The following is a 15,593-nucleotide window of genomic DNA, read 5'->3' on the forward strand; positions in this document are numbered from 1 at the left end:
TTTTTACGAACAATTGATTTAGGACTTTTATAGTAATGATGTTTGAAATTTTGGTGATTATAACTACTGATTAGTTTAACTTAATTCCAGATTATTTTGAACACGTAAATTTGTGTTTTAATTTTTAGATTTCCATTAGTTAATATTAATCCCGTTTTAATCCCGATCAGGTTTTGAACTCATCCGAGTTTGATAAAAAAAAGTAGTGTTTTCCATGTGGAAACAAGGTTTTAAGAAAGTCTCACTACCTTTGGTAATGGACACCACCCTATCGTGGCCAAATTCAGCCTCTAAATATGATTTTCGGGCAGTTTTTGATTTTTAACAAAGTTTTTTTTTTATGCTTTAAATTTTATCCTTGAGTTTAAAGGGTAAGAGATAATTTAATGTTTCTATGGATAATTTAAGTATAAAGATGTATTTTGATTAGTTTAAAATGCTAGAATTTTATTTAAAGTAGTATAATTGTGATTTTAATGAAAGGGTGTGATTACCCATTAAAAAGGAGTTTAATTAGGGGTTTTTAAATAATTTTCAGATTTTTTTAAGTAGTCTAAAGTAAATTTAAGTTGCTAGAAATTTGTGTATACAAAGAGAATTAATATAGTATTATTGTCCCTTTATGTAGGAGACTTGATTCGGGAATTTGTTGTAGTGTAATCGGCTATTTTAATGGCTTATTTGAGGTACGTTCGCGTACTTAGCATAATTATGTTGATGTAGTAGCATGCTAAATGTGTTTGATTGATTACAAGTAATATCATGCTAGGTTTGGAATGGAAATTATGATTTGGATGTTATTGGTGATTGGATTATGAAGCATGATTTATTTGTGATGGATTATTGAATGGAAAATAATAGCTTGGAATATTATTTATGAACCACATATTTATTTATGGCATGATAGAGAGCGTGTATATTAAACTAAATGTTTAATTTGGTTTGGAATATTGAAAAGGAATTTTATTATGGTTCACATAATTTTTATTGATGCTATAAGCATGAGGAAAGAGCTATATAAGTGTCCATGTACACGAGGAATAAATTGTATGTTGGTGCCTTAGTGCACTTAAGGTGTTTTTAACACCGAGGGATAGGATTTGTAGCGCTTTATGCGTTTAAGGTGTCTGGCACCGAGGTAGAATTAAAAAGGGTTCAACATTAAATATTATGTGGTCACTAATTATTCAAGAATTAAATTGGTGTATTTGATTGATTGAATAATTATTGTTCGTTGAATGATTATGGTTTTGAGAGTCATCACCAAGTTTAATAATCTGTAAATAACGTAAAGTGAAAGAGATTGCGTACCAAAACTCTTGGAACGTATATACCTTGAGTATGAACATATGGGGGGAGTTATGTAACTTTATATTTGATCATAACTTCTACTGGAGTACAGGACGCTGTACATTCCTTTTATTATTATTATGCGCAGGAATTCCGCCACCTATGTGTGGTTTTTTATGTTGGCACTGTTAGCTCCCGTGTCATTAACATCAATTTATTGGGGGAGGTTAGTGGGAAACCCGTTCGATGCGTAATCAACGCTAAATAAATCATTTAGTGTCTAGTGAGAACTTTTATTGAATGTTGTATGCTTGAAAAACAGGTGCAACAAGGTAAGTCGTGTGTTGATAGGGAATTGTATGCTAGTGTGTTAATTACGCTTATGTACTCAGCTTTGTTGATTGTGTGTTTTGTGTGTTATTGGCCTTGTCTTTATCATGGCCCTATGATGACCCATTTTTAATGGAGAGTAGTGGAAATAGGTAGAGATAAGCTTTTCAGGTGATGAAGCATTTTCATGAATGGGCATGAGTGAAGAGCGAATCATGCTAATTTCCATAAGTATATGATGTGTTTGTTGCTTTATTTATTTATGACTTGATTATTATGCGTGACTAACGAAAAGAGTTTTGAGTTCAGTTTTGGTTTTAATAAGGGCCTATAATGGTTCCAAGTTGTAAGTTGAATTTATTTTACTTTGTTTGACTTTGGTTTGACTTTACTTTCGTTGATTGGCATTTCAAGTTGACTTGTTTTGAATGGTTTTGAAATTAGTCTTCCGCTGTGTGTCTTTGATAATTGCCTTAGCCGTTTTCACGGTGACGGTAATGTCCTAGATATTCCTATTTAAGGTTTTAATAAGGGCAAGACAGGTGTTTTAAAACAAAGGAATTTCTAGGGTGTTACACATATTCATTCGCACCTAATCGGGCTCTACAAGCATAACATGTAAAGAAACTAAATTATGCCTTTGATGCATGATTTCCACATGCGATTGACCCGTTGACCATGAAGTAAACTCTAGGAAAACAAGAACCCCAAATACGATTCCTCTACTTGGTTCACGGGCTAGGATCTAACTTCCACTGATGCAAATGATTAAGGAACAAACGCTTTGAATACACTTTCTACTGAGAGGAGTAGAAATATGGCCACGAACACCACCGCACACAAACGCACGAATGATGGGAGAGGAAAGAGAGAGAGTGTGAGAGGGGTAAGGGTTTTTGGTTATTTGGTTTTCAATCAACTTTATGACTGGTTGTGTGAAAGACCTAGGCAAATCTCTATTATATATCATATATATATAATAAAGCAATAAGCAAGCCCAAACACCTCCCACTTATATTAATCCATATGGCCGTCCATCTCACTATAGGGCCCAACATTAGGCCTTCTTTCTTTTTTTCAATCCATCACCGCAAAGTCAAGGGCGAAGCCAGAATTATCAAGTCCTGGGCGCCGGACTTGTTAATAGATAATTTAAAAAATTAAAATGTACTAATATCTTATTTTTATTAAAAAAAAAGAGTTAAATTTTACTCTATGATTTTTCATAATAGCAAATTTATCAATAAAGATTCAACACTAAAATTTACCGCAATCTCTTATTAACTTTTCTATAAAAAAAAAATCCAGTGTTTTTGATTTCATGATATCAATACAAAAACAATAATTATCAAATTAAATAGCATATAACCCTAAAAGTTTGATATTTCATATTAAATGTAAGCAAATTAGCCTAAAGTTCCATTTAATTGACAAAAGATTAGCTAAAATTATTAAATAAAATAAATATATTTATCTTTATTAAAAAACAAAACCCCACGCCCAAGTTGAATAAGCAAAATAATAAAAAAAAAATATGTTAGGGATAGGATTCAAAACCAACACCCTCATGAAAAAACACCACTTCTCAACCAACATAACAAGCCTTGTTTTCTTAAATTTATGTGTCTTTAATAATATTATAAGAATTTAGAGGAGCCATAGCATTGAAAACATGGACTGCAAATCTGGGCAGGGGAGGCCCGCCCCCCTCCCTCCGCTTCCGCGCAAAGTGTGACCTCATACGGTCCATTTTATTGGAATTTGGACTATTTGATTAGTCCAAAATCATTGATCACGTCTAGCAACAAATAATGCGAGTACATCGTATGTATTGTAAATTTAAACTCAATAACTATCCTTCATCCAAATGGATGATGCTTTGTATGTTGCTCTCTTTATTCTATTTCAAAAATGCAATACTGTATTTGTTTGTCAATGAATATCCTTAATTTTAATATTTTTTATTTATTTAATAATAAAACTTATGAAAATATAAATTGCTACTCCGTCCGTTTCAATTTGTTAGTCCAATAGTTCCATATACTATTTTGGGCATTTCAAAAAGACATACCCATATTGAATGTATTTCATTTTTAATTTAGTTTTTATTTTCTATTTTATACATATTAAATTTTGATTGGTTAAATTAATCTATTGTGAATTGATGACATGACGACTCTAAGTAAAGAAATTACTCCCTTGATTTATGCAATTATGGCTAATGCTTTCCTAAAAAAAATCAAAAATTTAAATAAGGCAAAACTATTTATGAATTGTTTTTTACTTTAATGTTATATTCCAAATATTTTTCTTTTCTTATTTTATGTGATTGATTATATGTGGGACTATCATATTGAAACGGAGGGAATACTAATTTTATTAATATATATATATACACACACACACACACACACACACACACACACACACACACACACACACACACACACACACTAATGTAAGAGTCTAAGAGATATATTCTTGAATTAATTTATTCTTAGTTTTATTCTATCATAATAGGGTTTGTTTATATTTACTGAACTGAATTGAGCTTAATGAATATTACGAGAAAAAAAAAATTAGGAGCTGAACTGAACTGAACTAATTGGAGCTGAATCGAACTAAACTGAAATTAAGCTGAAGTGAACAGGCCTTAATTTCTGAAACAAAACTTATGAGAAATATGGAATATGTAAATAAGTAAAAAAAAAAATGACTTGTTTACCAGTTGTTAAGCTCTTTTAGGGCTTGTTCACATTTACTGAACTGAACTGAACTGATTGGAGCTGAACTGAACTGAGCTAAACTGAGCTGAAATTAATATTTTATGAGAGAAGGAAATTAGGAGCTGAATTGAACTGAACTGATTGGAGTTGAGCTGAACTGAACTGAACTGAAACTAAATTGAAGTGAACAGGCCCTAGTCAACAAATTAAAAGACTTAAATAATAACATTCTATGACACGTTCATATTGTCGGAAAATTCACACTTTGTTTGGATAGCAAATAAGGAAGGAAAGGAAGGGGGAGGGAAAAGGAGGAAGAGAAGGGGAAAGAAAGGGATGGGGAGGTGAGCTCCATTTTCCCTTCAAATCTTTCTAAATTTGGAGGGATTATGCTTATTTAAGATATAGGGAAACTCATATCCCTTCCTTCCCTTATTTTCTAACACACACAAGAGAGTTTGTCCTTCCCCCTTTCTCTTCCCTTCTTTTTCTTCCATTTCCCTCTATCCAAACAAAGTGTTAGTCCTCCTCCCTTTCTCTTCCCTTCTTTTCCTTCCATTTCCCTCTATCCAAATAAAGTGTTAGTGTCTATCAATATTAAGTTTTTCCATAAATACTTATTCTTAACGCTAAGGGTTACATATAACATTACAATTTACCCTCTTTACATAAGTGTTGACAAGTTATTATTTTAATGCAGAGTATTAGATATAAACTAGTTTAGATCATGTGCATGCACGACTAGTACTAAGACTATCATATAATTAACTTTAATAATGAAATTAACTAACACATAAGTATATATATACATTTTCCTTTTCGTTGATTAGAAATTTTATAAATTATTTATTATGAGTATTGTTTTTTTTTTCCAACTTTAGATTTGTTTTAAGGATTATGTTAACGAACGCCCCCAGTGCATTAGATAAGCATTGTAAATATTTCCTAAAATGGTATGAATTTGGAAATATATGCTAAAAATCACATGTCGATCGGTGTAATTAATGTTCATTTTAATCTAATTTCTACTTTTAGCTATCTTATTCAACACTCCCGGGGTATTCATTAGCTTTTGTCTTTGTTTAATACTTCCTCCGTTTCTTTTTAGTTGACATGTTTCTTTAGTCACGTTTGCTAATGCATAAATTCAATTATTAATATCTTTAACTATAGATAAAAAAAATTATGAAAAGTTGATATTTTGAAAATATATATTATGATGAATCTAACAAGATCCCACATGACTATAATTTTCATTACGTATAAAGCACAAAACACGGTCAAAGGGGGTATGTGAATAGTAATAAAGTCAAAACATGTCAACTAATAAAAAAACGGAGTTAGTATAAGGTAAACTTAATATTATTAATAGTTAATGAATGAAATATTATGTACATATTTTGTTTTAAATAAAAGGATATTATTAGAATCACCTGTGAAAATAATGATGTCACTATGTAAGATGTATTAAGATTTAGTAACAATTATAATAAAAAGAAAAATTTGAAAAGAAAAAACAGGCGAAAAGTTTTTTTTAATAATCACATAATGGCATGTGTCATTTAAGATTCGCCTTTATTATAGGTTTATTAATATCATTAACAAGTTTGATACTTTGTACTACATACTCAGTATTTCCTACTCCCTCCGTTTTTTTTATTTGCATCACTTTCCTTTTATTGGTATTTATTATAATTTTTCTAAATATTTTATGCTACTTGATTGATATTTATTGAAGATAATTTCCTCAATTCAATTTTTTTTTTTTTGCTCGGTAGATATTTCGTATGTTACTAAAATTGCAAGAAATTTGGTTGTTGATTATGTGATATGATGAAAAAAGAGAGGTGGCACTCTAAGAGGGAAGCATTTGGGTTTGATCTCCTCTTATTAATCCTCATTTTTGAATCTTGATGATTAATAATTAGATTTTATATATATATATATATATATATATATATAATTTTATAATTTTTGAATACAAAATTAGAGCTATTTAGCGACAAAAACCACACATAAAACGATAAAGTGTCATTACTTCCTTTTTATTATTTGATTTAATCTGATTTTTTTATCTGAAATATAAATAAAGTAAACTAAAGACATCCTTAATCAATTTTCTTATGTTTTTTCTATTTTAATACTTCCTCTATTTCTTTATAGTTGCAACACATTTTATCACGGTATTTAAGAAAAGTGGACCTCACATGATATGATACACTTAAAATGGGGTTAAGAAATTGTTGGAAGCATAATCAAGTAGGCCATGAGGTTTAATTAAAGGTAATAGTGCAATTTTCACCATAAAAACTATCCTTTTATAGTGTATTGCAACCAGGGGCAGAGGGAGGGGGTACAAGGGGGGACAGCTGTCCCCCAACTTTAAAAAAAAATCAGGTATTTCAAAAAAAAAAAAAAAAAAAAAAAAAAAAAACTAATTTTATAACTTGTATTTATATTAAGAATTTATTTTGTAATCCTTAGTTAGTTAACTAATCCATAGAGTTCATACTATATTTTAATTTCTACTGTAATCATATGGAGTAATATTTTATATGTATATATTGGATTATTACTTGAGGTTTGTGTTGAAATTTAAATCCCACACTAGAATTAGATATTATAAAATTTGTTATTCTTAGACTATTAAGGTTTTTCGATTGTTAACTTATTAATTATTTAAGTTGTTTGATAATTAAATTGTAAAATTAAATATGATAATTGATTCATGACATGTCAAATGATTCACCTAATTCAAACTAGTTTAAGACAACATGAGAACAGCTCTATCTTCAAAAATTCCTATTAGAAAGAATGAAATCTCAAGGAAATCGTCATTCTTTTTTTATTACTTAACTAGATTAGAACTCGTGCGTGCACGATTTATATAAAACCTTGTACAAAAAAAAAGTAATTTTAAAATTTTAGATTTTCTTATAGTACGATTCAACGTCAACTAATACATATTTTAATGTAGAAGGTCATTTATTATTATGCCATTTTAAATTATTTTAATTTTCTAAGATAGATTGATAGGTTTTAATTAGTTGTAATGTGTAAGCTTCCAATATTAAAATTTTAAAATGTAAAATATAATAGCTCTACAAAAATATAATATATATATATATATAATAATAATAATAATAATAATAATAATAATAATAATAATAATAATAATAATAATAATAATAATAAAATGACATCATCTTTTTATTTAGGAGGGAAAATATTTATTAAGAGAGCGACATGTAGGCAGTGGTGATGTCAACAACTTTGTTTTAGTAATAGTTAACTAGTGTGTGGCTCGAGCGATGCTCTGGGTTATTTTTTTTAAAACTTGTAATTGAATAGATAGGTTCATTCTTTATTATATATTTATTCATTATTTGTTTATAATTTATAATAGTTTCTCATTAAATTTTTTTATTAAATTATTTATGGAACAACTATTGAATAATTATATAAACATGTTCTTGTAAAAAAAATTATATAACATATCCTTTGTATATAATTTATAATATAATGAAAATAAAGACATAATTATTATCAAAATAATTAAATAACTAAAATTTATAACAATAGTTAATTTTTCTTGCTTGTATGTATTATCTCGATGATTATAATTAGCAAATAATAAGATTTTTTTTTTTAAGAATTGCAGTTATTAAATGTTAAGATCTCCATCCAATCCATATCAATAATCAATCATCAATCAATAATCAATAATCAATAATCAATAATCAATAATATATACTAAAAGACACACCAGCAATGACACATGTTATCTCCTGGTGTGTCCTTAGGTGTTTTTTTTTTTTTTTTTTTTTTTGAAAAAAATTCAATTTCAAAAATAAATCTTTTTACATATATATGTAAAAGGTAATAATTACATACAAAGTATAATTGAAGATTTGATGTATCTTTTCAAAACATATATATTGACAACTATAAACTCAAGCAAAAAATATGAAAAATAATATTCTTAACATCATTTGTTATGGACTATTTTTTTTTTAGGAAAGACATAATTTAAATTATGTACAACATAAGTTTATTACAACAAGATTATATAATTTTTTTCTTAATTTTTTTTATTATGTAATAGAAGCTACATGCTTAAACAATGAGATGCGAATATCAAATCAACAAAGGATGTTGTTGTTATTTCCTTAAATAATTTATGATTAGAATTTCAATCAATTAGCTCTCTATGGAAACTTCAATAATACTTGCTAAAGATGACACATGTTGATGATTCTTAGTGTGATTTTTCTTGCCATTTTTGTTGTTTTTTAGCATTCAATTGATATGAATGTATGTAACATACGAAAGTATATAACGTTACTTTAAATATAGTTATTAACGTAGTACTAAAACATAATATACTTATATATTTATGACTCGAGTATTAAAACATAATTAATATATGGATGAGATGGTAAGACATCTAATGCATATTTTTGTGGTTGTGAGTTTGAATCTCATGATAGAAATTTTTATTACAATGTGCTCATAGTTGAAAGATGACATGGCGAGGGTGCCACGTGGCACATAAACGCTTTTAGGAACGCTTTTTAATATATAATAACAATAATAATAATAATAATAATAATAATAATAATAATAATAATAATAATAATAATAATAAAGTATAGATAGATAGATTGACTATTTATGTGTCAAGTATTTAACAACTCGAATTTCGGCCATTTAATTATCATTGTGTCAAGTTTCTTTTCCTAACATTTTTGCCACATCGTGCGATGTCTTCTATTTGTCCCCCGGTTAAGAATTTCTGGCTCCGCCACTTATTACAATTATTATGACATTTTCATTTTAGGAAAGTGTTAAAACTAAAAATACGAAGAAAATATATATATAACAATAAAAACAAAGTTGTCCTTCTCCTTACCGAAATATATATATATATATATATATATATATAGGGTCAAATGATAAGGACCTTACAATAAGAAGAATGAGAAGGAATCTCATTCGTTGAAATAAAATGATCTAATGACTCGAATAACATATTTCATTAATGAAAAAACTGTAAATAATAAAAAATATAATTTGTCCCTTTCTTTCTCTCCTACCATGTTCTTCTTCCTCTCTTTTCTTTCAGGTTCATCTCTTTATTCTCTATCCCAGGCCATTTTTTCTCTCAAAGATAATTATCCCCATTTCTCTCTTTCTCCACCCAATTCCTCTCATTCTCTCTCCTCCTTATTCATCTTTTTTCCTACCCTTTTTCTCTCAAATTTCAAAAACCTTTTTATGAATACATTAAAGGTATCATGGACATAGCAGCTAATAAAGCAAGTAGTGAAAATCAAATATGCATAATATCTAAGCTAAATGTGCATTATTCTTATAAAAAATGTGCATATTTTAAAATTGACATGTGCATGCTGTAAATCCTCAGAACTAAAGATGCATGTTCTTTTAATTAAATGTGCATAATGTTAGATATTCTATAAATAAGGTAGGTATGTCTATTTTAAACTCATGTCAATCAATTGATGATTTGCACAATCCATCCCGGTGGTAAGTTACAATATAGATCCGTTCTAGGCTAAGACATTGTGTTACATTGTGAACGGTAATCCTAGAATAATTAACGCTACGATGAGTTCGAGGTTGCAATTCGACAAATGAATTCACTTGGTAATGAAGCACAAAAATATTTATTATTGGCTTCCAAATTGCTCCTTATGACAATTCCATTCTCATCTCCAAAATCAAAAGTTTAAACTTCGAATAAGTTTTATTAGGAGGATTTAAACTTTGAATAAGTTTTATTAGAAGGATAGAAATTGAAAGTAAAAAAAAAAATGTATGTGCATAAATCTTGAATTAAACGTGCATAAATTTTGTAGTAAATATGCATAATTTTTCTGTTAAATGTGCATTTTGCGCATTTCCTTCTCATTTTAAGATGCTTCTCATTGGATCCTAACCCTATATATATATATATATATATATATATATATATATATATATATATATATATATATATATAGTTATAATGAGAACCAAGGCTATAATAAGAACTAGGAACTAATCTTTAATTCCCGTCAAAAAAAAAAAGGAACTAATCTTTAATCGAACAGTCAACATGCTTCTCGTGTCATTCATGGCATTTTCGTAATATTTTAACTTTACAAAGTGATTTTCAGTTTCATTTCTTTAAAGTAAATGAAAAGTTAGTAAAAGTAAATGAAATCAGTCATAAAGTAAATGAAATTGCCTTAAAAGTTAAAAAAATGGAATTTTTTTTAAAAATTAGCGAAATTACAAAAATGCCATTAATAAATGCGGGTGAGATGTGAGCCGTCGGATGTAGCGTGATTAAAGGCTGATATTGGTTCCTAATTCCTATTATTCACCTTGGTTCACACACACACACACACACATATATATATATATATATATATATATATATATATATATATATATATATATATATATATATATATATAAACAAAAAATTACAGAGTAGAGGAGTTGAAACTACCCAGAATCCAATTGTATGAGTAAAAAAAATATAATGCCATGGATAAATTGGGTAGTAGGCCTAGTAGCTAGCCTAAATCGAAATAACGATACACTCGTAATTAGCCTGTCTAGTAATTAGAGCTGTCAATTCGGGTAAATGGGTCGGGTTTGAGTCGGGTTTGTGTGGGTCGGGTCATCTCGGGTCGGGTCAATATGGGTTAATGTCAAGACCTATGTGGGTCGGGTTTGGGTTGGGTCATGCTTGAGTCGGGTCACGTCGGGTCATACATCTTTTCGAGTTCGGGTCGGGTTTAGGTCGGGTCAATAAAAGGTCGGGTTACATTCGGGTCGGGTGAAAAACAAGTCGGGTTAAATTCGGGTTTTTACGGGTTTAAATGAGTTAGGGTCATGTTCGGGTTCGAGTCGGGTTCGGTTCAAGTCAATTATTTTCGGGTTATAATCAGGTCGGGTCATTATCAGGTTTGAGTCGGGGTCGGTTCAAGTCAATCAAGTCTGGTCATTCTCGGGTTCGGGTCGGGTTCGTTTCAATTCAAAAACTTGCGGGTTATAATCGGGTCATTTCCAAGTCGGGTCATTCTTGGGTTCAAGTCGGGTTTAGTTAATAATTTGCGGGTTACAATCAAGTTGGGTCATTTAAACTTATCTGGTCATTCTCGAGTTCAAATTGGCAAGTCAATAATTTGCAGGTTATAATCACGTCGGGTCATTTCCAAGTCGGTCTCGGGTGTGGTTCAAGTCAAAAATTTGAATTCCCTTAAAAAAAATAATAATTAAAAAAAAAAGATAAGTCAAGTAAGATGAGAAAGACTTGCTATTGTCTGGGTCCCGTGTATTTTTTATTTTTTTGTTTAATTTTTTTTTTTTTTTTTTTTTTTGCTGCTATCCAGTTCAGTTTTTCTTTGACGAGAATTATGTAAGAGATAAGTCAAGTAAGATGAGAAAGACCACTTTTGTTTTATAATTGGAATCCATGTTAATAAATTGAAAAAAAGCCTGAAACTCAATAGTCAATACGGAGTACTCTTTTTATCCTAAAAATTCCTAAATCCTAAAATTCGGGTTAGTAATAGGTCGAGTTTAAATTCGGGTCGGGTCAATAACAAGTCGGGTTGAATTTGGGTCGGGTCAATAACAAGTCGGGTTTATTTCGGGTCAGGTTTAAAATCGAGTCGGGTTAGAAACGGGTCGGGTTGAACTCGGGTCGGGTTAGTAACAGGTCGGGTTGAATTCGGGTTTTGACGGGTTAAATCGGGTTTGGGTCATTCTCGGGTTCGAGTCGGGTTCGGTTCAGGTCAATAATTTACGGGTCACATTCGGGTCGGGTCCTCTCTAGGTCGGTTCATGGTCGGGTTCGGGTCTCAAATACTCGGGTCAACTCGGGTCTAGGGTTGGTTTTAGGTCGGGTTCGGGTCACCATTTTTTTCGGGTTCAGACGGGTTAGGGTTAGGGTCAGGTTAGGGTCGGTATTTCGGGTCGGGTCAGCTTTTGACAGCTCTACTAGTAATACAGAGTAATAGAGTATTAATACATGCATGCACAGGTCAAAATTAAACCAAAGTATTATTACATATACATGGCCAATTACATGCAATGTAAAGACTGAAAAAGTTAAAAATCTTGGACAGCCCCGTTCCTGTAAATTTATGGGCCCTAGGCATAATGTAAGAAGAGGGCCCCCTACGTAATCAAATTTTTTTATACGCAATAGATTTATATAAAAACACAATGAAAATAACTTATATTATTTAAATAGTAAGTCTCGATACACAATAATGACTTTGCATAATATTTTTATAAATTTCTCCCTCCTAAAAAATCAGAACAACCGATTTCTTCTAGCATTTTTTGATGCAAAATCATTTATAATTACATCAATATCGATGTTTTCTAACATATCCGTCTCAATTGACAATGTTGCCAAACCATTCAACCTTTCTTGTGACATTGATGACCTCAAGTAAGTTTTGATCAACTTCAATTTTGAAAAACTTCTTTCCGCACTTGCCACGGTCACAGGCACCGTTAATAGAACTCGATATGCAATGGAAACATTCGGATAACAATCTGCAAGTTTAACAAATTTAAGAATATCAATGGCAGACATGAAATTGTTTGGCAAAGTAAATTGTAACACCTTTAATTCAGAGAACAAATCATCTACATCAACATCTGATAAATTGCCAAGAGAAAAGGTAGTATGAAATCTAACACAACATTCTTTTAACTCATCATCATCATATGACTTTAACTTTCTTGAATCATATAAAAAACCAAAAATCCTTTCAAATGTCTTCAACTCCTCAAATCTGTTTTTCAAAGATGTAATTGCCATATCAACAACAACAAGAAAATAATGTACTCTAAATGATTCTTCAGGTGACATATTTTCATCTTGATCCTCATTGTTCTCTCCAAAATGTTTTTTTCTTATTATAGTACGTTTTGTTGGAAAGATGGGTTCAACATCCATTTCAAATGCAATACTTTTTGCAAGACTCATACTTTTTGTAAAACCTTCTTCTCGATATTTTTCAAAATAAGAAAAAACTTCTTCTACATGTTTTATTGTATCATCAATGCACATATTCTTAGATTGCAATTTTTTGCTAATCATATTTATAGCAAATAGAATATCATACCAAATAACCATACCAAGCAAAAACTCAAAACTTCCAATTGCATTAAATAAACTCTCTGCCTCACTTTTTGTCTTTGCATCATTATCACAAGAATCATATAATTCCGACAATGCCAATCTTATTTGAGGACATTGAAATCTAATAGCTTTAACACTCTTAATTCGACTTTCCCAACGAGTATTAGACAAATATTTCATTGTTAAACCGGGAACATTATCAAGTAAAATTTTCCATCTTTTTGTAGATCCCGAAAAGACTGAATATAAGCGTTGTATAACTCCAAAAAAGGAAATAGCCTTAACACAAGAATGAGCCATATCACCAAGAGTTAAATTAAGACTATGACAAGCACATGGCATGTATAATGCTCTAGGATTAATTTCAAGAAATCTCTTTTGAACACCTTGATGCTTTCCTTTCATATTGGAACCATTATCATATCCTTGCCCCCTAACATTATCAACATTAAGATCAAGGGCATTTAACACATCTAGTAGCTCATTAAATAGTCTCAACCCTGATGTATCATCAACTTTTAAAAATTCCAAAAAAAACTCTTCAATTTTAATTTTGTTATTTGACATATTTACGCATCGAATTATAAGAGTCATTTGTTCTTGATGGCTCACATCAGGGGTGCAATCAAGAATTACAGAAAAATATTTTGCCTCTTTGATGATATTAATAATAGACTTTTTAACACTTTGGGACAAAAGAGAAATAAACTCATTTTGAATTTTATGTCCAAGATAATGATAATTAATTTCCCGATCTTGAATTCGTCTCACATGATCTTGCATTATTAAATCAAATTCAGCAATCATTTCAATCAATCCAAGGAAATTGCCATTGCTATTTTGATATAATTTTTCATTTGTTCCTCTAAAGGCAAGATTATTTTTAGCAAGACATTTCACAACCGAAAATATCCTACGCAGAACTTGTCTCCAACGCTCCTTCTCTTTTATAATTTCTTCTTGCAAGTGCTTATCTATTGTTTCATTTTTATCCAATCTCACTCTCAATTCATTCCAAGTATTCATATTAGTCATATGCTCAGTACTATTTTCATGTTGTTTGAGCCTTTGACTAATATGTTTCCAATCATTTAAACCATCATTCGCTAGCAAACTTAAGTTACTAGAAGATTTAAACAACTTACAACAAAAACAATATGCTTTATCATTAGCTTTGCAATAAACTAACCATTTTCGATCATTAATCTCACCATTGGTTAATTTTCTGGAATAACAGGAATATGAAAAATGCCTAAAATTTTTGTCCAAAGGAAATTCAAGATTCATTTCTCTAATAGGCCCCTTTTCAACTAAAATATCCTTTGATTTGGTGTCAAGATTTCCCCAATTTCTTGGATCATAAATATCAATATAAGGAATTTCTTGCTCATTATCAACACCAAGATTATCAAGATTAGAAGTGTTAGGTATGTCAGTAGGAACACTTGAATCGTCATTATTAACCTCATCATTCTCATGATCAATATTGTCATTTGATTGATCAATATTTTCATTGGACTGAGCCACATTTTTAACAACAAATTTATCAATAGATCCAAATTGTGATTTTATCAACTCCTCATTTCTTCTTCTTTTATTTCGTTTTTGACTACCAGATAAATGTTTTTTAGGCAACATATCATATAATAAAAAAAAAAAAAAAAAAAAACTAGATTAAGAACAATAGCACCTGTAAAATTGGCAGAAATCTCAAATTTCCACAATCTAAAATACTCAATTTAACTGATTGATAACCTGTTACAATTCAAAACAGAAATTAGAAGTTTGAAACATGATAAATACGGAGTAAAAAACAAACAAAGGAAGAATTGTATACCTTTGCCTAATCGGTAACCAAATAAAAGGATCAATTTGCCAATGATGCCATGAAATTCATCATAAATAACCAATAATAAGAAGAAGATGAGAGTTGAATATTTGGTGATAGATGAATTATTTTCGCTCATATTTATCTTGTATAATATTTTAGCCGTTGCCATAATATTAATTAGCCAAAATTAAAAGGCTTGAATTTCGGTTATGAAATAATTTTGAAATGGTGTATTTGGGAA

General features: G+C 29.9%; 1 protein-coding gene across 1 annotated transcript; it reads right to left on the reverse strand.

Annotated features, from left to right (window-relative positions):
- Positions 1–12,681: 12,681 nt before the first annotated feature.
- LOC145566240 (uncharacterized) lies at positions 12,682–15,377 on the reverse strand. The gene has a single exon (XM_081625718.1). It carries the CDS (start codon positions 15,157–15,159, stop codon positions 12,682–12,684), a length of 2,478 nt encoding a protein of 825 aa, XP_081481844.1. The 5' UTR covers positions 15,160–15,377.
- Between the last annotated feature and the right edge of the window lie 216 nt (positions 15,378–15,593).

This window comes from Chenopodium album, chromosome 11, assembly GCF_948465745.1.
Source record: "Chenopodium album chromosome 11, dcCheAlbu1.1, whole genome shotgun sequence".
Classification (NCBI taxonomy): domain Eukaryota; kingdom Viridiplantae; phylum Streptophyta; class Magnoliopsida; order Caryophyllales; family Amaranthaceae; genus Chenopodium; species Chenopodium album.

Coding starts and splice junctions, on each gene's coding strand:
- LOC145566240 (XM_081625718.1), bottom strand. CDS start 15,159: ATGTTGCCTAAAAAACATTTATCTGGTAGTCAAAAACGAAATAAAAGA.